Source organism: Ochotona curzoniae, unplaced genomic scaffold (genome assembly GCF_017591425.1).
Source record: "Ochotona curzoniae isolate NIBS_2020 unplaced genomic scaffold, NIBS_Ocur_1.0 contig_4612, whole genome shotgun sequence".
Classification (NCBI taxonomy): domain Eukaryota; kingdom Metazoa; phylum Chordata; class Mammalia; order Lagomorpha; family Ochotonidae; genus Ochotona; species Ochotona curzoniae.
This window is the reverse complement of record NW_024466343.1, coordinates 15503597-15530616: the sequence shown is the minus strand read 5'-3', so window position 1 is coordinate 15530616 and position 27020 is coordinate 15503597. Positions and strand designations below refer to the sequence as shown.

The 27020-nt window shown below is 37.2% G+C and overlaps 2 protein-coding genes across 2 annotated transcripts in view; both read left to right on the top strand.

Moving 5' to 3' along the window:
• ODF2L (outer dense fiber of sperm tails 2 like) overlaps positions 1–24302 on the top strand; it is a 40224-nt gene extending 15922 nt beyond the window's left edge. The window contains exons 8-17 of the mRNA XM_040987385.1: positions 2169–2354; positions 5612–5721; positions 7035–7170; positions 13301–13411; positions 14767–14871; positions 16620–16778; positions 18357–18439; positions 18523–18685; positions 21524–21649; positions 23686–24302. Of these exons, the coding sequence (XP_040843319.1) occupies positions 2169–2354; positions 5612–5721; positions 7035–7170; positions 13301–13411; positions 14767–14871; positions 16620–16778; positions 18357–18439; positions 18523–18685; positions 21524–21649; positions 23686–23814 (1308 nt within the window). The 3' untranslated portion in view covers positions 23815–24302. The remainder of the gene's footprint in view (positions 1–2168; positions 2355–5611; positions 5722–7034; positions 7171–13300; positions 13412–14766; positions 14872–16619; positions 16779–18356; positions 18440–18522; positions 18686–21523; positions 21650–23685) is intronic.
• Positions 10604–11080, top strand: LOC121161081 (10 kDa heat shock protein, mitochondrial-like). The gene has a single exon (XM_040987386.1). The coding sequence runs from the start codon at positions 10622–10624 to the stop codon at positions 10946–10948; it is 327 nt and encodes a 108-aa protein (XP_040843320.1). The 5' UTR covers positions 10604–10621; the 3' UTR covers positions 10949–11080.
• Positions 24303–27020: the final 2718 nt, after the last annotated feature.

The window sequence follows — 27020 nt, the reverse complement described above, 5'->3', positions numbered from 1 at the left end:
CCGCGCTGGGCACTGAATAGATTATCCTTATATTATTTCCTTTAAAGGTTTTATTTAAAGCATTTTTTTTCTGTACATACCACATACACACACACACACACACACACACACACATTTTACGGTTGATGTCTTTATTTGAAAGGCATAGTTAGAGAGGAACAGACTGGGAGAAAGGAGAGTCCATTCCATTCACTGATTCCCTCCCCAAATAGGCACAATGTCCAGGGCTGGCCTGGGCCAAAGCTGTGTAAGTCCAGGACTGCATCAAGGTCTGCATGTGGGTGGCAGGAACCCAGATACTCGGGCTGGCATACGTTTTATAATCAACCAGATTTTTTTGTTTGTAATCATGAGAAATTTTAAATTTGCTCATCCAGCTTCACTGTTCAGGTAATTATATAAAGCCACAGTGGTATAATTAAGGGGATTTTTGATTAATTATTCTCTTGGAGTGACAGAGTTTTGAGAATAGAATTTGGGGGTCCCTAAAATGTACTCATTCATTTACCAAGTGGTAAGCAATTATTTAATTAGTTTAATATGATAGTTTCTGTGTGCTTCTTGGTAGTGCCTAGTACAAAATTTGATAAATCTACTGATCAAAGTTGGTTTGGAACCTTATTATAAAAAGGGTTATCTCACTTCCACGTGGGGTATGGGTTTTTAACTCATTTAGCAAGCCTGCATGATAGCATCCTGACACCCTGTGGCAGTTGTAGGAATGACAGCTGTATTTCCTTTGTCTTGGATCTGGTGCAATGCCCTTGTCTGTTTTCACTCAGCTTCTTATTACAGTGTTTCATTGTGGTTTGTTGTTGTTGTTGTTTAAGATGGATTTTTTCAAGTCAGTTTAAGAATGTTTTGTCTCCTCTCTTAGGTTACCTAACCACTCTTTAAGAAATGAAACCTGAATCTTAAAATGTGCCTCTTGATCTGAATTTTATGGAAGTTAAGAAGCATAGTTTTTATTGAACTTAGTAGAAAACATTTTTTTCCCCTGTGATTCCTCTGAAATTTTAAAAATTATAATGACAGTACCGGAATCTGGAGGCTAAAATCTAAATTCTGTAATTTTGTACTTTCCCCCCCCCCCCAATACTAATCTACTTTCAAAACAGAAAAGTATTAAAATCTTAAGTCTTCAAATTAATAGAGTCCCCATTCTTAGGAGCGTTACAGATGAAGCCTTTAAAATTAATTAATTAATTAGATAGAGTTATATAGAGAATTAGCGATTGATCTTCTATCTGCTAGTTCACTTCCTAAATGACCGCAGCTCCTGCGGCTGGGCCAGGCCGAAGCCAGAACAAGAGGTCCCAACTACATCGCCCAAGTGGGTGTCAGGGCCTTTAGCACTGGGGCGTCCTTTGCTGCTTTACTCTGCACAAACAGCCTTGAAATCATTTGAAATGTGACCTATCAGACTACATCAGCTAATCATGTCCATAACCCAACGTTGTGTCATTATGCTCCGAGAGGCATGGCACGATCGTGCTGATTAACATCACACTGCCTCAGACATCCTCATCTTGGGGATCTGATAGTGACTCGCTAATCTAAATCCAAGTTTGATGATGTCATAATGACTTAGCTCTCGCTGGTTCAAGTGGCACTTCTGTTGTCCTTACTGGAACTCTGGAGTTGGGGTGTGCTTACTGATCCTGGTAAATTCAAACTGGATAAATCAGTCTATCTTTATATCTTCTGAACCCTTCATGATTTACAGATTTTACTAAAATGTCCTTGTCTTTCGAACTAAAGGCATGGCCACATTCGGGGGGTACCTGTGCTTTTGAGCTTTGCATGCATATTATGTGGATCATGTCTAGCTCAGTTATGCTATTTTTTTTAAACTAGGGCTATGTGTAAGATTCTAAATATGCACAAAGTGTTCTGGTTAATCTCAGATTTTTTAAGATAGCTAGTATCTGTAGCAAAGTCACCAATATTAATAGCCTTAATAAGGGTAATATTAGTTTTATGTGGGCATATATGTTTTCAATTTACTTACATTAACTGGTTATGAAAAAGCATTGATGAAATCACTTCACTGTTTTGCTTTTTATTAATTTTATGTTTAATAACTGAAAAATCTATAAAGATGATGTGTTTTTTAAAAATGGTTATATAAACAGAATTCTGAAATCCTATGTCTGTTATCTTTTCAGGGCTTAGAAACCAAGATAGCCAAGTGGAGTTTACAGTTGAAAACCAGTAAGCAGGAGGCAGTAGCAATGAAAAAAGCCAGTAGGCAGAAGGCTATAGCTCTGAAAAAGGCATCTAAGATTTATAAACAGCGGCTTGAGCATTTTGCAGGCGACATTGAAAACATCACTTCCCAAATTAGAGATCAGGTAAGTACACCTGCTCTTTTCTAAAGATGGTGCTTTGTGGGGTTTGTGTCATGAATGTTATGATGCTTAATATCAAGGTTTTGTTCTGATTGATACTGGAAAAACCCTACTACTTTTTGCTTTAATCTTTTATTTTGAAAGATTACATAAAATGCTAATTTGGCACATTGAATTATATCGGCGTGTTCTTGGGAACATAAGGGAAATGTCAAGGCTGTTAACTAAGGCTAACCCTACCCTGCATTGGTGGGTTCCCATGCATATTAGCATGTTTGAAGTCCTGCAAAGACTGTCAGAAGCACAGTGTAATGAAGGGTCCTGAACTAAGACTTTCCCATCCTTACTTAACCACAGAGAGCTTCTTCTACCCACAAAGCAACTCCTGGAACTGGTTCTGAGGAATAAGTTTGGGAAATGCTGATTTATGTTATTAGGCCAGATGACTTTATTCAGTAGTAATTTGCCTCACTTGATCTTTGTAATGCATTTAAAACTGCATACTGATGTAAACAAACCATGTGAAAGACATCTTTGGGTATGGAAGAAAGTTTAAAACTGTTGTTATTGACAAATTATTATATTTATTCAGTTAATTAATGAATGCTGCCCTGGTGTCCCCTCCCCCCTTAAGAACTTAGGTTACAGTTTATAGAACTGTTAGAGGCATTCAGAAATGAAAACATTTTACAAAACTCATGCAAAATAAAAGAATACTTTGCAACTCAAGTGTTAACAGTTGAAGGCCCCATGTTCAACCTATGTTTAGATGAATTTAGGTAAGAGTTGAAGACTCGGTCCAAAATCAGGAAGGTTGGAGATGTGACTGAACACGAGAGACAATGTTGAATGGTAAAAGCCTGCGGAGGCCCTGACTTCATGAGTTTTCCGTTTCCCTAACATCTCGCAGGCCCCAGGTCACAGTAGAGAACCCATTCCCCATTTGTGAACTTGTGACTTCAGAGAAGGAACATAACTTCTCCAAGCTTCCATTTCTTTTTTTCTATAAAATAGGACAACGGTACGACTCATGTCACCTGAGTGAAGTGGGGGATAAGTGAGACATGCATCGCAGCCCAGTGTCTGGCTGTCCCACTGCCTTGCCATGCTCTTTCTTCCTGTTACTCTGAGGTGGACAGCTCATTTTGTTCTGTTTGCTGCTACCTCCAGCTTTCATGCTGTTACTTGGCTCAACACAGCTCGTTCTGTGGTTCTTATTATCTAATTGTTCAGGGGTCTTTGCAGCTGAAGTCTCTCCAGAGAGACCTTCCCTGGCTATTTCTTAAGGAGTCCTTTAGCAATTAATCGTACATTTGTTTTCCATAGCATTCATTAAAACATGAAACTGTCTCACTAATTTTTTTAAGTTTACTTCTTTTGGTAGCAATTCTTCCACTATAGTGTAAGCTCCTGGGTGGCATGGGCTTGCTCATCCTATCCCATTCACCTGAGAGTGCCCTTATCTATAACGGCCTCTTAAGTTCAAAACATGAGTAGTTCGATATGAGCTGGGTGGAACTGAATAAAATATCATCTCATCTTTATGCAATGCCCAAAGCTTACCAAGTACTTACAGAGATCAGAGAGAATGAGAATTTGGAAGTGTCTACTAGTTACTGGCTTCAGAGAACTCTGGTGCAGTAAAAGAGGAGGCAAATGGATTGTTGCTGTGTGTCTGTGTGTTTATAAGGAAGATGAGAGAAGAATGTGGATTTTGGAAGTGCTGGGCAGAACTTCCATGGTTGAAATATCCTGTCATTCTGTATCCTGAAGATGATTTCCTTTATTTCTTTGAAAATCAGACACATTCCAGTTGTGTTTCTCATGGCTTAAATGTGCCATATCTCCAAAACAAAGAGAAAAAGGGTGGGTTACCTTAGGACATCTCTTCTATGAAGGTAATTCCCTCCCTGACTAGTGCTACATTTTAGGCATGTCATATCAAGTACTGTTCTCCACACTAATTATAGGTAATGATTACATGTCTAGTTGCTGTGGCTGTTCTGACTCATACCAGTGGTTGACCTTGTTTCATGGCTTCTCACTTATGGTAATGTATAGTGATAGAGTACTGGGGTCTATTATATACAGACGTGGGGGTATAATGGAACATGCATCCCTGCATCCAGACGAAAGATGGAATCCCAACGAAACTGTTGGACATGTTTAGATAATGGGGTGCTGGACTGTCTGACATTGTCTATACCAACAATGTCAGGGTACACTTAAAGAAGAGACTGATAGAATTATCATTCCTTATGAAGGACTACACTAGTGTAACAAAATGGGAAAAATCTGATGGGGGTTGAGAGTTTGAGGGGGAATCCCAGCCTATACAAAATTGTACCACATAATTAAAAATTCAAAATAAAAATATATTACAAAAACACCGTTATTGAAAAAAATTTACAGCTGATTTTGGACAGAAACTGTCTAAATTTAAAGAACTCTTTTATGAAAAATTTGCCCTATATAAGACATTTAGGCCAATTTCAAAAGTACCCCTTCAAAGGGTCAATTAAAATAAAATCATGCTGAGCAGCCAAGACAGAAAATGCATACAATCATACTAAATAGTTTTTGTATTAAATCTTTCTTCTTAGATTTTTATTTAACTTACTCAAAAAGTATGTGATTATTTGTGTTTTGTCACTTACAGCCTTTAAATTAACTTATGGAATTCTATCACCACTTGATCAAAAACACTTTTTTTGATTATATGTTCATGCCAATAAGTTTACAAATGCATTTCAGTTCATTGGTTTCTGAAGTCATCAGTTAGCTTTAATTGGATAATAAATCGTCTTCAAAACTCAAAAAAAAAGAAGTGTGGAATTAGAAGTAGTCCCCATGTTTACCAAAGTAGGATTCTTTTCCTCCTCACACTCCGAAGCTTTTATAATTGTTTTGCATTTTATGAATATAGGATATAAAATGAAAAGCTCAATAAATAGAAAGGAAATTATCTTCATTTATTCTGATATATTGCTTTAAAATAACTGCATCAACATTTTTTAAAATGTTACCTTGGAGCTATCATTATGTGCATGTAGAATATTAGCAATATTGCTATTCGGTTTAAAGTAGACTTTAAAACTTTCCTATATTCAATGCTGTATACTGGACTTTTTTCCATTTGGGTTTCATACTGTCTTGGAAGAATGTTTACTTGTTTAGGAAGTGTCTGTATTTACAGCCCTGAACAAAACAACATTTTTTTTTTTTTAAGTTACAAGATCAGTACTTTATGTGTTTTTTAGGAAGCCAAGTTGTCTGAAACAGTTTCAGCTTCCAATGCCTGGAAAAGTCATTACGAGAAAATTGTAATAGAGAAAACCGAATTGGAAGTTCAGATTGAAACAATGAAAACGTAAGAATTTGGGATCTTTCTTTACTGTTTAGTAAGAAATGTTTTTGGTTCTTTGGTCTTTGAGTGATTTGTATTTTGGTTCTAATATAGCAGAGGTGCTATCTGATTTATTTTTGCTACTTGTAACTGTAAGCTTTTATTACTCCACTATGAAACACAGTAAAAGTCATTATTCATTAAAAGTGAGCTGGTTTTCACATTCTGCAACTTTGAACTTGTAGGTTAGTTATGTGACTAAACGTATCAGCTATTTCTAGTATATATTAATAGTAAGTGTGTCTTCAGTGGCAGTAATGTTTCTTTATTAAACAAGAATGTAAAAGATTATATGAGGGAACTTAAAAGAGCTTGTAGAAAATGAAATTAAAAGATAACTTTTTTGCTGCTAACATTTTTGAAACTTCCTGCATAGTTTTTTTTTCATAATATGCATTCTCATGAGCTTTGTAAAGACGCTCCCTTCCCACATGAAAAGGACTTAAATTTTGTCTTTGCAGCAAAATAAACTTAATGTCTTCATTCCATTTTGTACAAACTCTTTATCTTCATGAAACAAAGATTGTGATACATAAATGGTTTGAAATTCTAAAAAGTAATATTCTTAGTTGGGCTGACTTATAGAAAACCAATGAGTGAAAAAAAATCTCATGCTTTTAAATGTGTTACTGGAAAGTTAACAGTAGTGAGTTCTAAATATTTGTTTTTAGATGTTTCACTTTTCTATATCTTATTTATATAAAGGGAACATGTATTCATGTGTTTCGTGATACAGATTTAGCTGCATGGTGGCACTTGACAGTGCTCCTCACCCACCCTTCCCCTCCTTTAAAAAAAATGACATATTTTGATTTCACTTTGTAGACTCAAGCTTAACACTCCACTAGGTAAAGAATTCAAGTATATTCAGTTTTATCATTGAAAACTTTCTCAAGATTAGTTGTAATTGACTTATGTGATCTTTTTGTTCCACCTTATCCCTACAACTGTGTGTGTGCATGTGTGCCTTCACTGGTAGGAAAGAGATGGTCACAGGTGTGGATGGTGGGTGAGACACTTACTGGATGGAGAGTACTGCAGACGTTTCTCATTGGCATCACCTATGGGTAGTTGTTTCTAGTCATGATTACTCTGTTGGTAATGTCAGATAGCTTCTTCTTCTTTGTCTTGTTGTGTGAGTTCTGTTAACTTCCTGTTTATGTGCTTCTACACGGTGCACCCTGCCAAAATGATTTCAGAAATGCACGTGACACGAGTTGCTGGAATAAAAATTTATGTGACTTTTTTTAATCAACTATGTTATTTATTTTATGAAGGCAAATTGTTAATCTTTCGGAGGACATAAAGAAAATGGAAGCCCACGGTAAAAATTCATATGAAGAAATTCTTAGAAAACTACAATCAATTGAGAATGAAAAACAAACTCTGAATCTTGAGAATACAAAGTTAAAGGTATTAGCAGGGATGTGTGCTGTGTGTTGTATGATCACAGTTTATTGTGTTTCATGGAAGGGCTTGTAAAGCCAGCATGTTTAACATAATACTCCTGTATTATTTTGTCCTTTACCAGTATCATTATGATAGGTGACTTCGAAAACTGTCCTACCTACCTGTATTAATGCGTATATACACACATACTTACTGGTATATGTACTTTTGTTTATAGCTGTATACACAGATACTAAAGTTAAAACTAAAATTGCTTACAGTAGTAAAAAATAAGATTTTTAAAGTTAAATAACTATCTCTATGCCTCAACTTCAAGAAAATTTATTTATTCTTCCATTTTAGCAGTTAAGTGAATCATCCAAAATTACATTAAGTATAATGCGTAAGACTATTTCTAGGTGTCATGGTTACGATAGAGTATAACCTCAGGCCTGGTCTATTTGAAACCACAAAGTATGTTCTTGGCTGCTTTATAACCAGAAAGAATTTTCCAACTTAGTCAAACAAATCCAAGCGGCGATTGGTTTGTCTGTGTATGAGAGAAGAAGTGGGGAAAACATTTTATACTTTCTGAAAAAGAAGATATATGAGCTCTCAGTAAGTAGAGAGTAGAGAGACATGTAACATGGGGTGACTTGACCAAAGTTGATAGCTTCCAGTTCCATGACACTACATTGCAGGGCGGAAAATATGAGGACTTTTAAAAAAAGTTCATAGAAAATATATAATAGGAAATACTCTGCTTAGATTTCAAAAGATTTTTATGATCAAAACAAACTTATCTTTTAATTCCATTTTTTTCATGAACTTTTTGAAGTTCCTTGCAGGACAAAGTAAACCTCATTTTGAACCATTAAATAAAGTGTGTGTGCACAGGGTAAATGATAGTATATTAGAATGTGTTATCAGTAACAAAATACATTTTAGAGAAGTTTGTGAAGTTAGCGACTAACATGGTTTTCCATATTTATAGCAGTTAAACTTTAGCAGTACATTTACAACTACATGGTCTTTATTGTGTCTGTGTGGCACTTAAGACTCCATTTTTTTCTTTTTTTAAGAGTTAACCTTTCTATTTATTTTTTCATATTAGGAAGTTACTCATTTCCTCTTTTGGAAAAAATTATAACTTACTGGATGTTTAAAATTATGTAGGCATTATGTAACAATAGCAATGGTTTGTTTTTATTAATTATTTAAAGATTTATTTGAAAGGCACTGTGGGAGAGGTTGGAAGGGAGGGAGAGAGAGAGGTAGACAGAGGCCTTCCATCTACTGATTCATTTCCCAAATGCCTACAGTAGTCGGTGTTGCATCCAGCTGAAACGTGGAGCCGGGAACTCCATCCTGGTTTCTCACATGGGTGGCAGGGACCCAAGACTTGGCCATCATCTGCTGCCTCACATGCACATTAGCAGGAAGCTGTGTTGGAAACAAATGGGGAACTTGATTCTAGGCACCCTAGTATCTGATGCAAGCATCCTAAGCAGCAGCTTAACCCATTATACAGTACTTACTCTTATAATTTTTAAAAAAATATTTACTTATTTTTATTAGAAAGATTTACAGAGAGAAGGAGAGACAGACAGAAACATCTTCGTTTTCCTGGTTTACTCCCCAGGTGGCTGCAATGGCCAGAGCTGAACCGATCCCATGCCAGGAACAATAAGCTTCTTCTGGCTCTCCCACAGAGGTGCAGGGTCCCAAGGCTTTGGGCCATTGTTTGTTGCTTCTCAGGCCACAAGCAGGGAGCTGGATGGGAAATGGAAGAGCTGGGACACTAACCAGCACCCATATGGGATCCCAGTGCTTACAAGGTGAAGCCATCATGCCAAGCCCTCTATATATTTTTTAATAAGAGAAAACATAGGGCCCGGCGCAGTGGCACAATTGGTTAAGGTCCTCGCCTTGCACGCCCGGGATCCCATATGGGCGCCAGTTCTATCCCAGCAGCCGCACTTCCCTTCCAGCTCCCTGCCTGTGGCCCGGAAAAGCAGTCGAGGACGGCCCAAAGCTTTGGGACCCTGCACCCGCATGGGAGACCCAGAAGAGGCTCCTGGCTTCGGATCGGCATAGCATCGGCTGTTGCGCTCACTTGGGGAGTGAATCATTGGACGGAAGATCTTCCTCTCTGTCTCTCCTCTCTGTATATCCACCTTTCCAATAAAAATAATATAAATCTTTAAAAAAAAAAAGAGAAAACATAGACTTATTTTTAATTTTACTATTTAAAATTTTTCATAGTATGTTTCCATAGGTACAGGGATTCTTCTCCTACCATATCCTCCCTGTCGTTGTCCTCTTTATTACTACAATGGTATAATCCTTAAGCAACAGTCACACTTCCAATTTTTGCTATTTAAGTGTATCATGGCATGGTGCGTATAGACAGTGGTAGAAAGTCTAGTATCTTATTGTCAAGGTATACTTACTAGTTTCAATGGGAGTCCTCCTTTTACTCGGGAATGGAGATGTATAACTGCAGCACATCTTTACTTCCCAGTATGCTAGTCTTCATTATACAGTTCATCTTTTACGTATCATTACTGAAGAAACCATCCTGAGAAAATGATGACATTCTAGGCTTTCAGTTGCTTAATTGTTAATCTTAAAAAAAAACAAACAAAAACTGAAAAATACCAAAAATTCCCTACTATCTCCCAAGAGGAGATACATCTAAGTCTCCTTTACCCATTCTAAACCCCCTTTCCTCTTGTATCTTCAGGAAGTACTAGAGGGAGAATTGTTTTCCATTGGAGATTTTGGCATATTGTCCCAGGGACTGACCTCTTTTCCAGCTCCTGGTCTGTCTTTGTGGGGAAGGCAGGGTGTTGCACTGTACCTTGTATGGTCAATTAGTGGTTGCTTACCCTCTGTAACAGAAGGCACACGCCTTTCCAATGGTTTATAAAATTGGTTGCTTTTCTCACTGTTCAGTTCCATGATCTTTAGATTAATGGGCAAGGTTCATAAACTCCCTCTGCACTGACGTGGTGAATTTGAAGTGTAGGACTTGACAGTGCCAGTCCCCTTGGCTGTGGTGCTTAGAGGGGGTGAGTGGAGGATACGGCACAAAGTAGAGGACTAGCCGGGTCCTACTTCTCTCACTTTAGCTTCTTTAGGAATACTGTTGCTTTGACTACTTTTTTTTTTTTTTATCAATATTCATCCTTTTTTTTTTTTTTTTTAGCAGTATTGTCTTTTGAGGGCTGTATAGGTACTCAGTTAAAAAAAATGTAGAAATACAGAAAGGAAAAAATGAAGTGATCTTTGATTCCAACTCTCCCGCAGTTGCCCATCTTCTGTGACATTTCTTTTTTTTTTTTTTTTTTTATAATTGTCTCTAAAATAACATCTTTCTCTGTTTACTTAAAAATGTAAAATGAGGGATGTTTCTGGACATCTGGTCTCTCCTTGCGGTGGTGAGACCAGAATGGGAATTAGCACAGGGGCCATGCCAGGGCAAGCATTTAGGAAGTTTCTTTCTTTGACAAAGTGTTGGCTGAAAAGTGTCACAGAAACTGTAGCCAAAGGTGTCATTATGCGCTTAGAAAAAGCTCAAGGAAAAGCATTGCAGCCAACAGTAGTGGAGCCTGTTGGATCAGGCACCAAGGAAATGATGGAGATTCAACTAGGTAGTGGGAAAGTTGGAGGTAAAATTCTTCTGGATTATGGGAGCATTAAAGTAGTTCTGGACAACAAGGATTATTTTGCCTTTAGAGATGGTGACTACTGGAAGACAAGTATACTAAAATCACTGTTTGAAAATTACATCACATAAAGATGCCATCTCATTGAAACTCTGAAATCTTTCATCCTGTAAATAATCGCGGTGCCTCTTTTATAATAAACTAATGTTATGTAAACTCATGACATCTGTTTTTCTTTAAACTGGCTTCACTGTTTTGGAGTGAATATTTCTAGAAAAAGTACATAAATTAAAAGAAAATGAAGAAGTAAATATAAAATGTGTATGAACTCATTTTAAGCATTTTAAAATAGATCTTTTTTTTCTATTTTTTATTTTATGTAATAGAGTTTCTTAGACTCTGCGATTTCCCTTTCATCCTCCCTTTCCTGTTTCCCTATATTATAACAATAGTATAGTCCTTCAGTAAAAGAGTCACAAGTCTAACTTTCTGCGAATTAAGTGTATCATGGCATTATGGACATTGGCTATGATGGAAAATCTAGTATCATTAATGAGTATTTAACAGTGTCATTGCGAGTCCCTCTTTTATTTGGAAATAGAGATGCATATTACAACGTATCTTCACTTTCAATTATACAGTTCCTTTGGTAGGTACATGTTTACCTATGTATCTGTTTTGTTTGCTTTTTTGCATGAAGGTTGTCTTATGTCAGAGAGAACACATGATATTTGTTCTTGGGGGATTGAATTATTTTACTGAGCATAATGTTCTCCAGTTGGGACCACTGTGTTGCAAATGGTAGAATTTCATTCTTTTTAATGGCTGAGTAGTATTCTGTGGAGTAGTTGTCCCACCACCATTTCTTTATCCACTCCTCTTTTGACAAGCGTCTGAGTTTCCATGTCTTCACAGTTATGGATCGTGCTACTATAAACATAGGGTTGCAGGTCACTTTCTCATACATAAGTTTCATTTCCTTTGGCTGTATTCCCAGAAGTGGATGAATTGGGTCATATAATTTATCGATTTTCAGTTGTCTTAGCACTCACCATACTGCCTTCTGTAGTTGTTGTGCATGTCTCCCAGCAGTGACGTAGGGTGCCTTTCTATCCACATGCATGCTGTCCCTGTGGTGACTGATGAAGTCCGCTCTGTTGACTCAGGGGACTCTTCAGGAGACACTGTCAGAGTGTGACATCCCCGACCCTAGGTGCCAGTTCACTAGATCTTCTTGACTATGCTTACAAAGGTTTTCCTGTCCTCAATTCCAGTTTACAGTAATCTTTAAAAAGTATTTGATTTATTATATATATATAAATATTTAATTTCTTTTCTAAGTTCATTTTTGTAATACCAATTTTGTACTTCATTATTACAATCTTAAAAGCTTAATAATTCCCACCATTCCCTCACTCCTTCTTATTCCATTGTTGCCTCCTCCTCATTTTTCTTTTACAATGATATACTCCAGTTTTCATTATAATCACAAGCTTAACTCCACTAAATAAATAATTTAACAAGTAAAAAATGGAAAACCTACTGTTCTTCAAAAATATAGACAAGGGCTTAAACAATAATCAAATCTCAAAATATCCGTTTAGCAGATACACATTACACTTTGGTGAAACCTATATTTCCCCTGATTTATATTAACTAATATTTTTATGTGTATTATGTCATTCCTCCCCTGCTTCTTCAGTGTTGAGGCGATAGTTAGCCTATTTCCCTCATAATAGCTCGAGCTGTCCTCTTGCCATTTATGGTAAGCATGTTGACACAATTGTTCTCCACATTGATTTAAAACCATAACTTTTATTGTCTGCTAAGGATAGTTTTTGAGGATTTTTTCTGTTTATATTATTATCTTTATATCATTAATTAGTCTCAATAGCTTTAACACTTTATACATTTTAATGTCTAATAAGCACTTATTCTCTACTCACATTTCATTTCAAAACTTTTTTTAAAGTAGACAAAACTTTATTTTAGAAGGGACAGAACTGTGGGGTAGGGATTGGGTAAAGAGAGATTTGAGGTCAAGGATGCTTGAACAGAGGGCAGAGGTTTGGACCAAAATTATTTCTTAAGTATTCGTACATGTGAATTTTAAATTAGTTTTTCCATATTTCTTCTGTTATAGTTTTGGTTGGTTAATATGAATTTTTAAGTTAATCTGGAAAAGGCTGACTGATACATCAATAATATTGCTTTTTTTATAACCAGGAATATGATTTATTTTCTCAGTTAATTTTGTAGAAAATGTGATTTCCTATGTAATTCTTTGAAGTGTTATTTTTATTCACCTCCTTTAAAATTCCTGAATTTTGAATTGTAATAATACATTAGTAAAATTATTAACTTAGTTGGTAAGTGAGTTACAGCTTTAGGATTCTAAACATTAAAGGCATTCTAGACATTAAAATGCATTGGGCTGTGGTTGCATTCTCCTGACTTATAGGCATCTATGCATTCTTTGCTAGACTACACTTGCTTCGTTGAAGGATGAAGTAGTGTCTGTAGAAAATGAACTACATGAATTACAAGAAGTGGAAAAACAGCAAAAAGCCCTTATTAAAGTATATGAAACTCAGGTAATAGCTTCATCTATTTTAATATTTGTTAAAGTTGGTAGATAATTTAAAATAACGTGTGTGTTTGCCATTTAACTGAATGAAACTGAAGAGAGGTGGGGATATTATTATGTGGCATAATATGATAGGTCCCAGGTCCCAAACAACGTTGCTTTCTTTCTTCTTTTTTTTCCTCCCCCTTTTTTCCCTTTTCTCTCTTCTTTCAAGGATTTATCTATTGGGGCTGGTATTGTGGTATAATGAACTCCTGGCTTCTATCTAGCTCAGACCTGGCTGTTGTGGCCATTTAAGGAGTGAATCTGTGGCTGGAAGATCTCTCTCTTTCTCTGTAACTCTACCCTTCAAATATGTGAAATAAATTTTAAGAAAAAAAGGCTTGTTTCATATATTTGAAAATAGGAGATATTGAGAGGAGGGATGGAGACACACACACACACAATTTTCAAGCTCTGATTTACTCTCTAAAGAGAGAGAAAGAAAGAGAAATTTCCCAACCTCTGATTTTTTCTCCAAAAGGCCACAGTGACCAGGGCTGGGCTGGGAGTTCTCTAGGTTTCTCATATATGAGCAGTGGCTGAAGCAATTTGGCCATCCTCCACTAGTTTTCTTAGGCCATTAGCAGGAAGCTGGATTGGAAATGGAGCAGTGCATGAACCGGTGCCCATATGGGATGCTGGTGCCATAGGAGGTAATTTTAAGTTCCCAAATAAATGATTCTTCTAATTTTTGATGTGAATACTACCTGTGGATGTATTGGCTGTACCTAAAGGTATATTTTAAGTTAGTTATGTAGATATGAACCTTAATGTATGATCCTATTAATCTTGATTGTATTTGTTTGTTATCTTTTATATTTAAAGGTGTTGACGTAGAATAGGGCTAAAAAACCTATTTTCTGTCAAGGGCCATGTGGACTTTATTTATTATTTGAGAGACAAATTGAGAGAATGAGAGAGAAAGACAGATATCTTCCATCTGTTGGTTCACTCTCCAAATGACCATAAGGGCCACATTGAAGACAGGAGTCAGGAGCTTTTACTGGGTCATCTGTGTGCATATAAGAGTTCAAGCATTTTTCTACTGCTTTCATAGGCGGATTAACAAGGAGCTGAATAGGAAATAGAGCAGCTAGGGCCTGAATGATCATGCATTTGAGATGCTTGTGTCACTGGCAAAGGCTTAAGTTGCTACTCCACAACATTGGCCTCTAGTGATTTCATATTTAAAGAGTTACATTAGACAATCATTTATAAGAAAATAATTATTTCTTCAAATGAAAAATCATATTTTTAGTTGTTTATTTCATATGAAGTCCTGACATAATAAATGACACTCTAGTAATTTTATTTTTTCAGGTACAAAAGTTACAAGAAGCTGCTGAAGTGGTGAAAAGCAGATGTGAAAATTTGCTATGTGAAAATAAACTAATAGCAAAAAGGAAAAATAAAAAAATAGAGAAAGTAAGTTAAAATTTCAAATAATCAAATAGTAACCGATATGTTTTTAACTTTATGAATACTATGTATACTTTGATAATTTTCTCTAGTTCTTACCAAGGTATAGTTCTGAATCTTAGAATAAGTTTCTTTCCTAGGGAAATAATATTTCTTCCAGGTTTAAAAATGTTATTTGTTTATATTAAAGAAACAGCATAAATTTTTGAATTTTTATTAAAAGCAGACTTAAAAAACAGAATGTTTGTCACTAACCTTCATCCACTGTAAGTTTGCAGATTGATCTCTCTCTTCTGCTTGTATATCTGTTGTGTCTAAAAATGCAAAATAAGCATTTTCTGTTGAATGCATTTTTGGGAGAAAAATTATATCTCTAAAAAAACCCCATCATTTTTTATTTTATTTACCTTAATGCAGGAGAATCAAGGGAAGGCTAGTGTTGGCAAGTTACGATGTTTTTGTGAATATTTCCAACTTTTTAAATGAAACGATTTGTCTCTCCTTAGAGTTTCCTGCTGCCTTGGTGAGAAGGCTGGCCAGGTCATGGGATGTGAGCAGTCACTTCCCATGTAGTAGGGTTTCTGTATTCGCTGGGAGCCTTTGCTCTGGAAGTGAGAGGTCAGAGGGAGGCGCTGGCATGAAGATGTTGGCCCGCACCCGCACCCTCCGGATGCACCTGTCCCTGCACCCTGAAAAGTGGTTTTCTCCTGTTTTTAGCAGACATATGGGAAACCACTTCATGTTCTTTGGTCTCTTCTCATGAAACTCATCAGTGCACATATCTCTTCTGCCTGTTTAAGAACCTACTCGAAAAGCAGAAGGGTCAGCAGCCTGTTGGCCAGGTACTGGGAGGTCACAAGGTATTCCTACTGGTACTTTACAGAAAAGTAGTTTGCTTCTGTTTTAATGAGATTAAATTATCTATGCATTCCTTTGTGCTAATCTTATTATGACTCCTAGATGTTTTGAGGACACAAGGTGCAGTTTGTTCTGGTTTTATCTTTTTTGATCAAGAATGCCTAGTGTTGCCTAGAAGCTCCAGGTATTCCCTGACTCGGGGAGATAACCTAGTTCTGGTTTTTGCTTCTGTGAGTGTCCTTGGTTCTTGCTCCCACTATTTTCTGAGTCAGGCATTTCTGAAGGTTGCTATTTGTCACATCTCCATAAAAGCACAGCAGCCAAAGACATCAGTGTAGATAAAATTGGAGTGATTTCATCATCGTAACAGAAATGATAAGAGTAGTCTTGTGAGAATTGATACTATTTCTTGTCTTGAAATAGTTGGGTGAACCCACCATGCTGAGCTGAGAGACCAGGCTACTCTGGTTTAGTGAAGTCTGATTTCTAATTCTGAGTTCCTAAAGGTGATAAGTCCCGTAGAGCTAATATCTGGATGAAGAAAAACTGTACCAGCTCTATTAATTTATTTATTAATACCACTGTCTAGGCTGGAATATAACGTCAGGATACAACATATTTATTTTCTTTTTTCCCCCTTGCCAGTTAATGTTACTATATTTCATTGTTCAGCAAACTGCTTGAAAGCTAATGTCCAACTCATGTTTTAGATATATATTCTTACACGTCAGAATTGAAAAGTGTTTATTCTCATTTGTTCTATTAAATCTTTTTGGCCAAAGCCATTGTAGCTCACACCCTTGTTACATTACAAGCATATCTAGTACTTACGATAGTGAAAATACTAATGCTGAATGTGTGATCTTGCACTTGTTTCCTCTAATGCCACAATTCAGATGAGAGGCCAGATGGAGTCTCAGATGCAGGAGTTAGAGCACGTGCGTGATTCCTTGACGGCGGCCGAGAGGAGGCTTCGCGAGTGTCAGGAGAACCTGCAGCGCTGCAAGGGGATGTGTGCGGACCAGGCGCACACCGTTAGGGAGCTGCAGGGCCAGGTGTCTTGTGGGCGACCTCAGCTCTGCTGTGTGGGTTATGGAATGCCTCGCCCCTGGAACAGGGCTTGATTATTTTATTCCCATATACATCGGGTGTTTGAAATGTCATTTTCATGCAGACACTGTAATATTTTGCAAGCTATGCCTTTAGCATTTTATGGTGAAAATTTGGTATTGGAAAGTGTTAAATTACCTTTTTCATGCAAATGTGTATTTAGACATCTGAGGATGTAATAATAGCATGAAAGAAGGAGTAAAGCTGTGCCTACGTATTTGCTGATGTTAGGTAAATGTAAATTACTGTAATTTACCTTACAAAGAATGTAATTGAGTATTGTGGTTTTGGGAAGTATTTTCAGTGTTTATTTTTCTCAATGTTATTTTTTTCTACATCACGGTAAAACATATATTGTGTATGTCCTATTAGTCCCGCATAGTCATATCCTAGCTCCTTGACTATCACATAAGTTATTTAGTTGCTTTTTCCAAAGTCACAAGAAGCATGTTCAAGAGTGGTGGCAGGTCTTTTTCATTTTTTATTTGCAAAGCAGTTTAAGGAGGAACACCTGCCTGACCTCATCCTTGTATTATAAAGATTTTTGTTTTTGTTTTTAACCATACATGGGCAAGCATTTAGCTACTGGATGGAGATGCCAGCTAAAATACCCATATCCCACACTGGAATACCTGGATTTGATTCCCTGTTTTTGTTCCTGGACCCAGCTTTCTGCTAATGCAAACCATAAAAGGCACCTGTGATAGTTCAAGTAATGGAGTGCCTGCATTCTTGAGGAAGACTTGACCAGACAGCCCTGGCTGTTGTAGGATGTTGGGGAGTGGACCAACTGGGTGCTCTGTCTCGTTCTGATTTTTTACTCCCTCTCTTTCTTTCTCTCTCTTTGTGTGAGTGTGTTTGTGTTTATTTGTCAGATAATTTATCAGATAAATAAAAACAAAGACACAGCACACAACATTTTGATGACCTTAAGATCTTGAGAAGAATTTTTTCTAGAAAAATATCATTTTACATAGGTCAACCTAAGTTACTAGGTGAATTTTATTATTATCAAAGCTGCTTAATACTTTAAATAAATCAGTGTTTGAAGCAGTCAACAGAAATGTTCTTTTCATGGGCAAGTGTGTCTGTGGCTGATTTATTTTGCATCTCAAAAACATGATTTTTACTTAAAATTACAGATTCAATGATATAGTTATCAGTTAATTTTTTAAATTAAAATAAAAAACTATAAATAAGACACTTAAATATCCTCCAAATAGGAAGTTTAATAAAATACATATTATTTTCCCATAAATTATTGTTAAGGACAATCTAACTACTTTTTCCTAGAAATGTTTACATTTAATGATTTTCCAAAATGAAAACTTTGTTTTTTTTTAACTGATCCAAAAATGTAAGAATTTGTATTTTAACATTGTAACATTGGTCATTGTCTTTTCGTATAGGAATAATCATATTTATATCTTTTGTTTCTTATGGTTTTTCTAGCAATGAAACATGTCTATTTTTTTGAAAATTGATTATGAACAGATAGATAAGAAAAAAATTTTTCCTTTCAGATTGAAGGAAGTAACAATCTAGCAAAGCTTTCTCTGGAAGAGGAAAATTACCTTATTCAGTTGAAGTGTGAAAGCCTTCAACAGTAAGTATTAAATTGACTTAATGTTAGTGTTAGATTTTTTTTTCCTACACTAATTTTAAAATACATTATTTTTTTGGAAAAAGAAAATTGGAGCAAATGGATGCAGAAAACAAAGAGCTTGAAAAGAAATTGGCAAACCAAGAGGAGTGTCTTAAACAGAGCAATCTGAAGTTTAAAGAGAAGTCTGCAGAATACACAGCCTTGGCCAGGCAACTGGAAGCTGCTTTAGAGGAAGGAAGACAAAAGGTACAGATGGCCTTTGTTTAGAAACTTTTTAATTAGTTTACCAAAGAGTTGTTTTTCAACAGACAATATCTAATCTTGCCAAGCCTGTGATTGGTTTTTGTCCTGATGACAGGGTGAAGGGAGTTATTACATTTTTGTTTTTTTGCCTGCTGTCCAAGGGGAGCAAAACAGGTCCATTACTGATTCAGATGAGTGGTGATGTGGCAGATTCTTGAGCAGAGATGGAAAACACTTTGAAGCCAGTCACTACCACCCCCTCTATTTTTTTTTTTTCCCTTTTGAGATTTATTTATTTTGCTTGGAAAGTCAGGGTTGTGGAGAGAGAGGGAGAAAAAGAAACAGAGTGAAAGAGAAAGAGAGAGAGCTCTTCCATCTGCTGGTTCACTTCCTAAATAGCCAGAGTAGCCAGAGCTGGCTCATTCTGAAGCCTGGGGCCAGGAGTTTCTTCCATATCTCCTGTGTGCATGTGCATGCAGAGGCCAAGAACTTGGGCCATCTTGTGCTGCTGTCCAAGTTCATGAGCAGGGAGATGGACTGAAAGTGGAACAGCCGGGATAGGTAGAGGCACCCATACGGGATGCCAGTGCAGTTAGGTGGAGGTAGCATTGATGCAGCATACCTCGAACCACCTTGCATTTTTAATATAAAACAAGTTGCACTGGAAATGGAAATTTTGCATTTGGGCTAGTTTGGTGAGCTCTGAGGCTCAAATCCCTTTGACATATACTGTTGATTAAATAAGTAGCTGCAACAATTAAATTCTAGTTAAAATCATCAGATTACTAATCATTGGTAACACGGTACCTCCCTGTGTGTCAAGCTCTTTGGTATTAGCTTGATTTGCAAAGAAGGGAAGGCCTGGCCTCAGCTATCGGAATACCTGCAGTCTAGGAGAAAGTGGTGTGTTAAGTGAATGTCACCCCCAGCTGACTGCTCTGGCAGAGGGTGGGTTCAAGGTACACTGGAGGCAGTGGCCATTGTAGCTGGAGGTGAGGGGAAAGGGTGAGAAAGGAAGAGCTCAGAGAAGAAGCAAGTGACTTAAAGTCACTTGAAAACCTGGTTTAAAACAAACAAAAGATCAGAATGCAGCACCCATTCCAGGTCACACACCTCTTGGTGAGAAGCTCAACCCAGCTAGGGTTGTCCCCTTATTGGGTGGGCCTTCTCCCTTAATACCCCCCTTTAAACATGAAGGAAACAATATGGAAAAAAAATAGTCTTACCCACTTTCCTGTAGCCCTTGAACATTTTTACCCAAAGAAAATAAAATTAAAAAAAATAATAAAACAAACAAAAGTTGGACTTTGGAGGCCTTCAGGAGCAGGATTTAAATTCTGGCTCTGACAGTTGCATGTTGTACCTATTTCAGTTCATGCCTTTACACCTGAGTTTCTTTATCACTAAAATGGGGTGATGAGGTTTTTGAAGAACTGAGTGATGCTCAGTAGTTATCATCTGTATCACGATGACTCACATGTATTTTTCCACTCAGTCTTCTCTTCCCACTGAAATGTTGACTTGTATTCCACGTGTATTTAACATGGGTGCCTCCAATTCAAAATGTCTAAAAGTAATTTCTGTATTTTCCCTTCAAATTTGCTTCTTCTCAAGGTCTTCCACAAGTTCATTAATAGCAGTTCTGTAAAAGATAAAATCTGGCATCCTTAAAATGTTGCTGTTATCCCACAAGTCAGTCAGTCTCTGTTTCTCTCTCTCACATACACACACACACACACACACACACACTCTCTCACTCTCTTTCACTCTCTCTCTCTCTCTCTCTCTTTGAGCTCTGGGAAACCAATTTAAATATATCTTGACAGATACTGTAGAAGATCAAAGTATAAAATATATTGCCAATTATTGACATGGTCTACTGACTTTGAGTTCAGTCAGAATCGACTCTGGAAAAGGCTGTTGCCCTCAGATTCCTTCCTGAAGGAGTCTTCCTGGGAGTCCTCAGAGGTGTATGTGCCCTCCATTTGTCTCCTGCTGCGGTGGCATGTGGGCATGTGACTGTATGGTTGCTGCCCTCTATGGGCTGCTCTTGTTGCCTTGCCATCCCTCTCTGCGTGAGGGGACAATGCCAAGAGTGTAGATGTTTCTGCTAAATGCCCCTTTTCCCACAGCTTTAGATTCTCTTGGCAGCACTCACTCCCAAGTGCTTTTGGGATTTGGGTAGAAGAGATCTTTGTAAGTCACTTTGTAGTAACTTAGAACTTTGTCCATGGGAATTAGATTAGAAGACAGTTCTTCCCTCTAGCTCCTTGTCTCAGAGCCAACCTCTAACCAAACATTCTTAAAAATAGACCCCCAGATATCTTAATCTTTGGGTGATCATAGCTAAGCCAGAGTTTCTGCTAAAATTAGCAATCAGAAATATGAAAACTCAAATTTAGACTCCTGTGGAACTAAATAAATGAGAAACCAGTACCGTGTGTTTTTGTGAAGAGTGTATATATATTTTCCCTGTCCCCAGATTCTGTCCAAGTATATAATCAGTGTGTAATGAGAACTGTCTATCCTGCCTCACCACCCTAGAAACCATGGTGAATGTAAATACTATTTAAAATGGCAATTATGTTTAAAAATAGGCTGTTGTGAAAATACCTGGCTAAGTTACAAAGCAGTGGAAAGGTATCCCTCCCCTCTCGAGTTAATCCTACCATATTTTTGCTACAAAGCTAAACATACATACTTACACAAACTGATTTTTTAAGATAGAACATCTTTCAGTATTTTCTAATTAAATTAATCTAATGCCTATCTGGAAAAAAGAGGTACAGTATAACTCTATCAGGCCTTTAAGTTATTTGATTTTCTTAATAAAAATTTCAGGTCTCTGAAGAAATAGAGAAAATATCGTCTCGAGAGAGGGCTTTGCAAATTAAAATATTAGATCTGGAAACTGAGCTTAGAAAGAAAAATGAAGAACAAAATCAACTTATTTGCAAAATGAACAGTGTAAGTATTAGTATGATTTAATGTATTAAGGTAGCATTTAACCTCTTACCATGTAGTGTAAGAAGTTACTTCATTATGAAGAAAGGGGAGGGGTATTGCTTTATTGATAATATTGAAAATAACAAATAATATAAAGCCACAAAATCCAAGTGTTAGGATCATGCTGAAAAAAATGCCTGGGTCCCTCTTAGCAGGGTGTCTTCACTGGCCCTGTCTCACATCTCAGCCTGGCGTTTTCCTTGTGCTATGAAGCTTTTAGTCCTTAAAGACAAAGCAAAATTTAGATTTTATATCTGTCTTGGATCACGAATTATTTCTACAAAGTTAAAATTTGGTATTAAGCAAATATTCATTCGTGCTATTTCCACTCATTAATGAAAGGAGAAAACCAGATCAACTGAGCTAAATTAGTCCTCTGATGGTTTTTTCCTGAACATTCATGAAACAGTCAATTGGCATAAGACACACTGAAAGCTAGCATCAGTCATGAATAAATTACTTCATAACTATTTAATAATGACATCACATAATGATACTTTGTTTTTCCCAAGAGCCAAAGAGTCTTTGAAAATGCCTTTTTCATTGCTAAATGTCTAAAATATTAAATGTCTAAAAGGTCCAAAAAGCAAAATAATTTTGACATGCACTGTTTAGTTTTAGTCCCATAAAATTTTATGATGAGTAGAACAAAACAGTTATCATTTTTAATTTACCACAGACCTTCCCTTTATTTCTGAAACACTTGCTTTTTCACTGTCATAGTTTGTGATGCTGTAAAATATGTGTGTTGATGTTTCTTGTGTGATTGAAGCCTCAGAAACACTGAGATGGGCTTTACTATAATGATCCCATTGCTGGACTACAGCTACTGAAATAAACCACCTGAAATCTGATGCTTTGTTAAATCTGGTCATTTTATACCAGTGATTTAGACGTGGCTGAGAAATTGGGCCATGTGCTCCCTGCCTTCCGGGGACAGCTCAGTATTTACTTTAAATACATGTTTCAGCCCCACTTGAACTGCCAGCACTCTGGGGGCGGCTGACTGCTGGTTGATGGTACCCTACAGCCACTTCTGAGTTCCCACCCTAGACCTCCAGGGGAGGAAGAGAGAGGCATGCACAGACCCTAAAGGGCCTCAGTGCCTTAACTCAAGAAGATCCTCAAGAAACCTGAAATATTTTCAAAGTTTCATGCATCATCACCTGATAGCCACATATATTTTACATTCTGCCCTGCAGTGTGAGTGTGTTTGGGTGACTTTTTCTCTCTGGATTGTTGGGTAAACATAATGACCTGTAAGGCATCGTGGTATTCACATTCCCAGACTCCTGAGTGCCCCTTCCCACCCAGGCCTCAGCCCATGCCCGGTGTCTCAGGGTCTCACACAACACAACCCCCCAAGTGGCTTTGCTGAGGTCACAGACAGCAGCAGTCCTTGGAACACCATTGAGAAGACTGTGCAGGATTCAGCTTCCCCTGGTGTCTTCATTCTGCTTGGAAGCTAAGTGGTGTTTGCAACCTGGCTTTCTCTAAACCATTTGTAATGAACAAGTCTACTTAGGAATTTGCATACCACATAAATTAGAAAAAAATTGGGCTTTAAGCTCTTTTTTTTTTTTGCTAAAGAATGGTTACAATGATGAGATTTCTATTTTTGAAGGATTCTAAAGTTAAGTTATTCACATTATCACATTATCAAAGCTAAAATTGTATTTTTAAGATAGCAAAGACTCAAAATAAAATTTTATAAAGACAAAATTAGTGTGAAAATACTAAATGTCATGGAAATTGCAACAGCTTCAAACAAGGTCCATTAAGTGAACCATGTTAAATATATAATAAGCAGAGGCTAAATAAATATATCACAGTAAATTTTATCATAGTAGGTATCAGCCAAGGGTGTGCTTTAATTATTAATTTTGAAGAAGAACATCTCTAAATTACTAGGATGTATTCTTTATTTAAATTGAATTGGTACTCATGAATTATTCATTGCTATGAATATTAATTGGTTATCTGTATGTCTTGTTTAGAAAGCTCAACATCAGGAAGTGTGTTTGAAAGAAATTCAACATAGCCTTGAGAAGACGGAGAGTCAAAACGAGAGCATTAAGAATTATTTGCAATTTCTTAAAACTTCCTATGTAACAATGTTTGGATAAATTGTATAATTTCTTTTGTATGAGCAGTAGTTTTTTATTATGACTCTAAAATGTGATTAGGATAAAAAGTAAGTAAATATTTTGCCAGTTGTTTTATTTTAGGACTTATGGGTAATAGTATTAGAGTTTATATGTAGAGGCTTTTGAAACATAATTTATTTTTTAATTGAAACTTTAAAACTTTATAACTGTTAATATTCCTTTTTTTTTCTGGAATCATTCTCATATAGCTCTGTGGTCTGATTCATTTTAAAACTAATGGGTTTTAGAATTTTTCATACAAACATAGAAGTCAAAATCACTCTTTATAATCTTTGTAACTTCCATTGTACTGAGTTTGTAATACATTTAGGCCAATTATGAGCCAAATGCATGGTTTTAAATAATGTGTATGATTGTTTTATATATGCTGTTGTATAAATGTAATAAAGGAAAATATTCTGAAGTTTTAATTTTGATCATGCTATAAATATATACTATCTACATAACCAAATGTTTCATTATACTTAATATTGATTCAGGTAAATCCTGATTGCAATCATTTCTGTTAAGTTTAAAAGTGCAATACCAAATACTAAATACTAAATAGCTACTAAATAGTAACACGACATTGATGACATTGATGCTATTCCTTTATGGAGACTAGGCATGCAGGCTGTCCTGGTCACTCTAGCTTGTTTATGGTAGTGATGGTCTGCCATTGTTATTGTAGACATTCTTAAGTCCCTGATCTGAGTTCACCAAAGATTAAAGTGGAACAACTTTTTCCAGCCTTCCCGTGGCCGATGCACTCACTCATGTAGGATGATCAAACTAAGCACTGTTAACACCAAGAACCTTTTAAGAGTTCTTTACTATTGGAATGAAGAAGACAACTTCCTATGTAATCCCTTTAGTCTCGCACCCTGTGTGCCAGAACAGGGCCCTCCAAGATGGGTTGGCTATGGATTATAAGGGATCAAGTAAGACTCCTCTTGGGCAGTGATGTGAGAGCGATCTATTTAAAATAGCAGTCAGATTTTAAAAGTCACTCATAGAGACAGGTTGTACACTACGCTATGTCCCCATTATATTTTAGCCTGCTTTCTGATCTGTTCTCCCCTTGTCCCATCACTCCCAACAATGCTGTGTTGTTCACAGGTACCTTTTCCTAGCAACCTACCTGCTTCTTGGTATTTTGTCTTAAAATAGCAAAACACTCATATAATATGTTGGAAACTGGCTGTAATTTTTCCATCAATTGTTTGTTTAGAAGTTTTGTTCGAAACTTTTAAAAAAGATTTATGTATTTGTTTCAAAGGTAGAGTTAAAAAGAGATTGGGAAAGAAACATACGTGATCTGCTGGCTCACTCTCCAAATGGCCATGATGGCCTGGGGTTGGGCCGGATGGAAGCCAGGAACTTTGAATTTCTTCCAGCACTCCATGTGGGTTCAGGGATCCAAGCATTTGTGCCTTCTTTCCATGCTTTTCCAGGCACTTGAGCAGGGAACTGAATCAGTAGTGAAACAACCTGGAATTGAGCATGTTCTCATATGGGATGCTGGCATTGCAGGCCGTGGCTTAACTCACTGTGCCCCTGCTTTTAAATCACAATACATGTACTAAAAACTGCAAATGACCATTCAGGTTCTTTATTCACTCTCTTAAGGCAAAAGAAGCCACCAAAAAATGAAGGGAAACTAACTAGAGCCTCTGCTCCTGAAAGAGGTAGCTGCCTCTCACTGCTGTTTTGTGTTCCAGTCCCTATGCAGTCGTAGGTACTCATGTTTTTGGGAGAATGGTTGGATGTTGAATGAGATAGGTATACACAGTCCTGTTTCAGATAGGAATACTGTAAGCTGAAGGGATTGGCTGCCATGGCTGCAGTCTGGAACTCCAGTTCACAGTTGGCTTTTATCCTCAAAGGTCTTTTGATCCCCAAATCAGCGTGCTAAAAGCAAACTGTGTTCCTATTGTGGCCACAGCAGAAGCAGCAGCAGTAGCACCGAGCCTGCTTGTTAAACAGTTGCTATGTGTCAGATTTGTATTAACTTATTTGCTTTTTGGGGAAGTGGGACACAGAAAGGTTAAATAATTTTCCCGAGATGACAGCGAGTAAGCAGCAGGCCATGCAGTCTCTGCTGTTAAGGGTGTTCACATCACCTTTGTAATTATTTCATAATTCAGGGCAGTGCTTTCTCTTAACAGGAAAGCGTCTATCTCATTTCCAAATCTTTCTCTCTTTCCTATCATTCAGTTTTCATAAAAGTGATTTGGAGCTATGATATTAAAAGCAGGCAGCTGCAGCGTTTTATTAGATAGGCTGTGGGAAGAAGAGACTGCTATGAAAACCCTGAAGTCGTTAATAGCTAGCTACTGATGGCAAGGCAGTGAGGGAAGTTTTCCGGATCCCAGAAGAACTTTGATGATGTCTGTGTTGGATGTTTCTGTGTGGAGCCTGGCAGACACACTGGTCTCCCTTGGTATGTGAACAAACTGAGCAGCAGCAAGACCCCTGAGTCAGCGCCCTGGTGTTTTTGAGCAGTGCCTCTGTTTGCAATTTTCCACCATCCCGAACTGCCTGTTTCTCCATGGTGCTGATGTCCAGGGCCTCAAGTGTTTCTTAAGTTCTGAAAGTTTCCTTCTCCTCTCTTGGTTATTTCTGTGTCTCCACATGTTCTCTGCTTCTCCTTGTTTGGTCCCTTGGATCTGATCTGCATGTGGCTTGGCCTTCTCCCTGGGAATGTCTGCTAATGCATTTCTTGTAAGGCGTTTCTTCCCTCTTGATTTTTCTGACCACTAGTGGCATCTTCAAGAGCATTCTCTTTTTCCACTGAGTGTTGACTTTTTAATTAACAAATTATGTTTTTTAATTTTCTCCAAGTATTTTAAAATTTTTTTAGTTCTGTGATTCCATTATATTTTCATTAAAATTCTCTTGTGTCTCTTCCATTGGTTCTACTGGAGGAGACATCTTTTATTTCTCTTCTGTGGAATATCTTTCCTTCCAAGCCTCGTCAGTGAGTTGAGTTTCCCATGCCTGTTCGTGGCTGTGGTTTCCTCCACACCTGCCAGCAGCTTGTCATGCACATCTGCTGGGCAGTAGCAAGCAGAGTGATGAAAGATGTAATGGATTTAGTTCTTGTGGGCCCATGAGACATGTTACCATCTGTGGGGGTTTCTGGGCAAAACTTCTGTTCCCAGGTTTTCTCAGTGACAAGCAGC

Bases quoted from the DNA above. Each gene is read 5' to 3' on its own strand.
- LOC121161081 (XM_040987386.1), top strand. From the start codon at position 10,622: ATGCCAGGGCAAGCATTTAGGAAGTTTCTTTCTTTGACAAAGTGTTGG.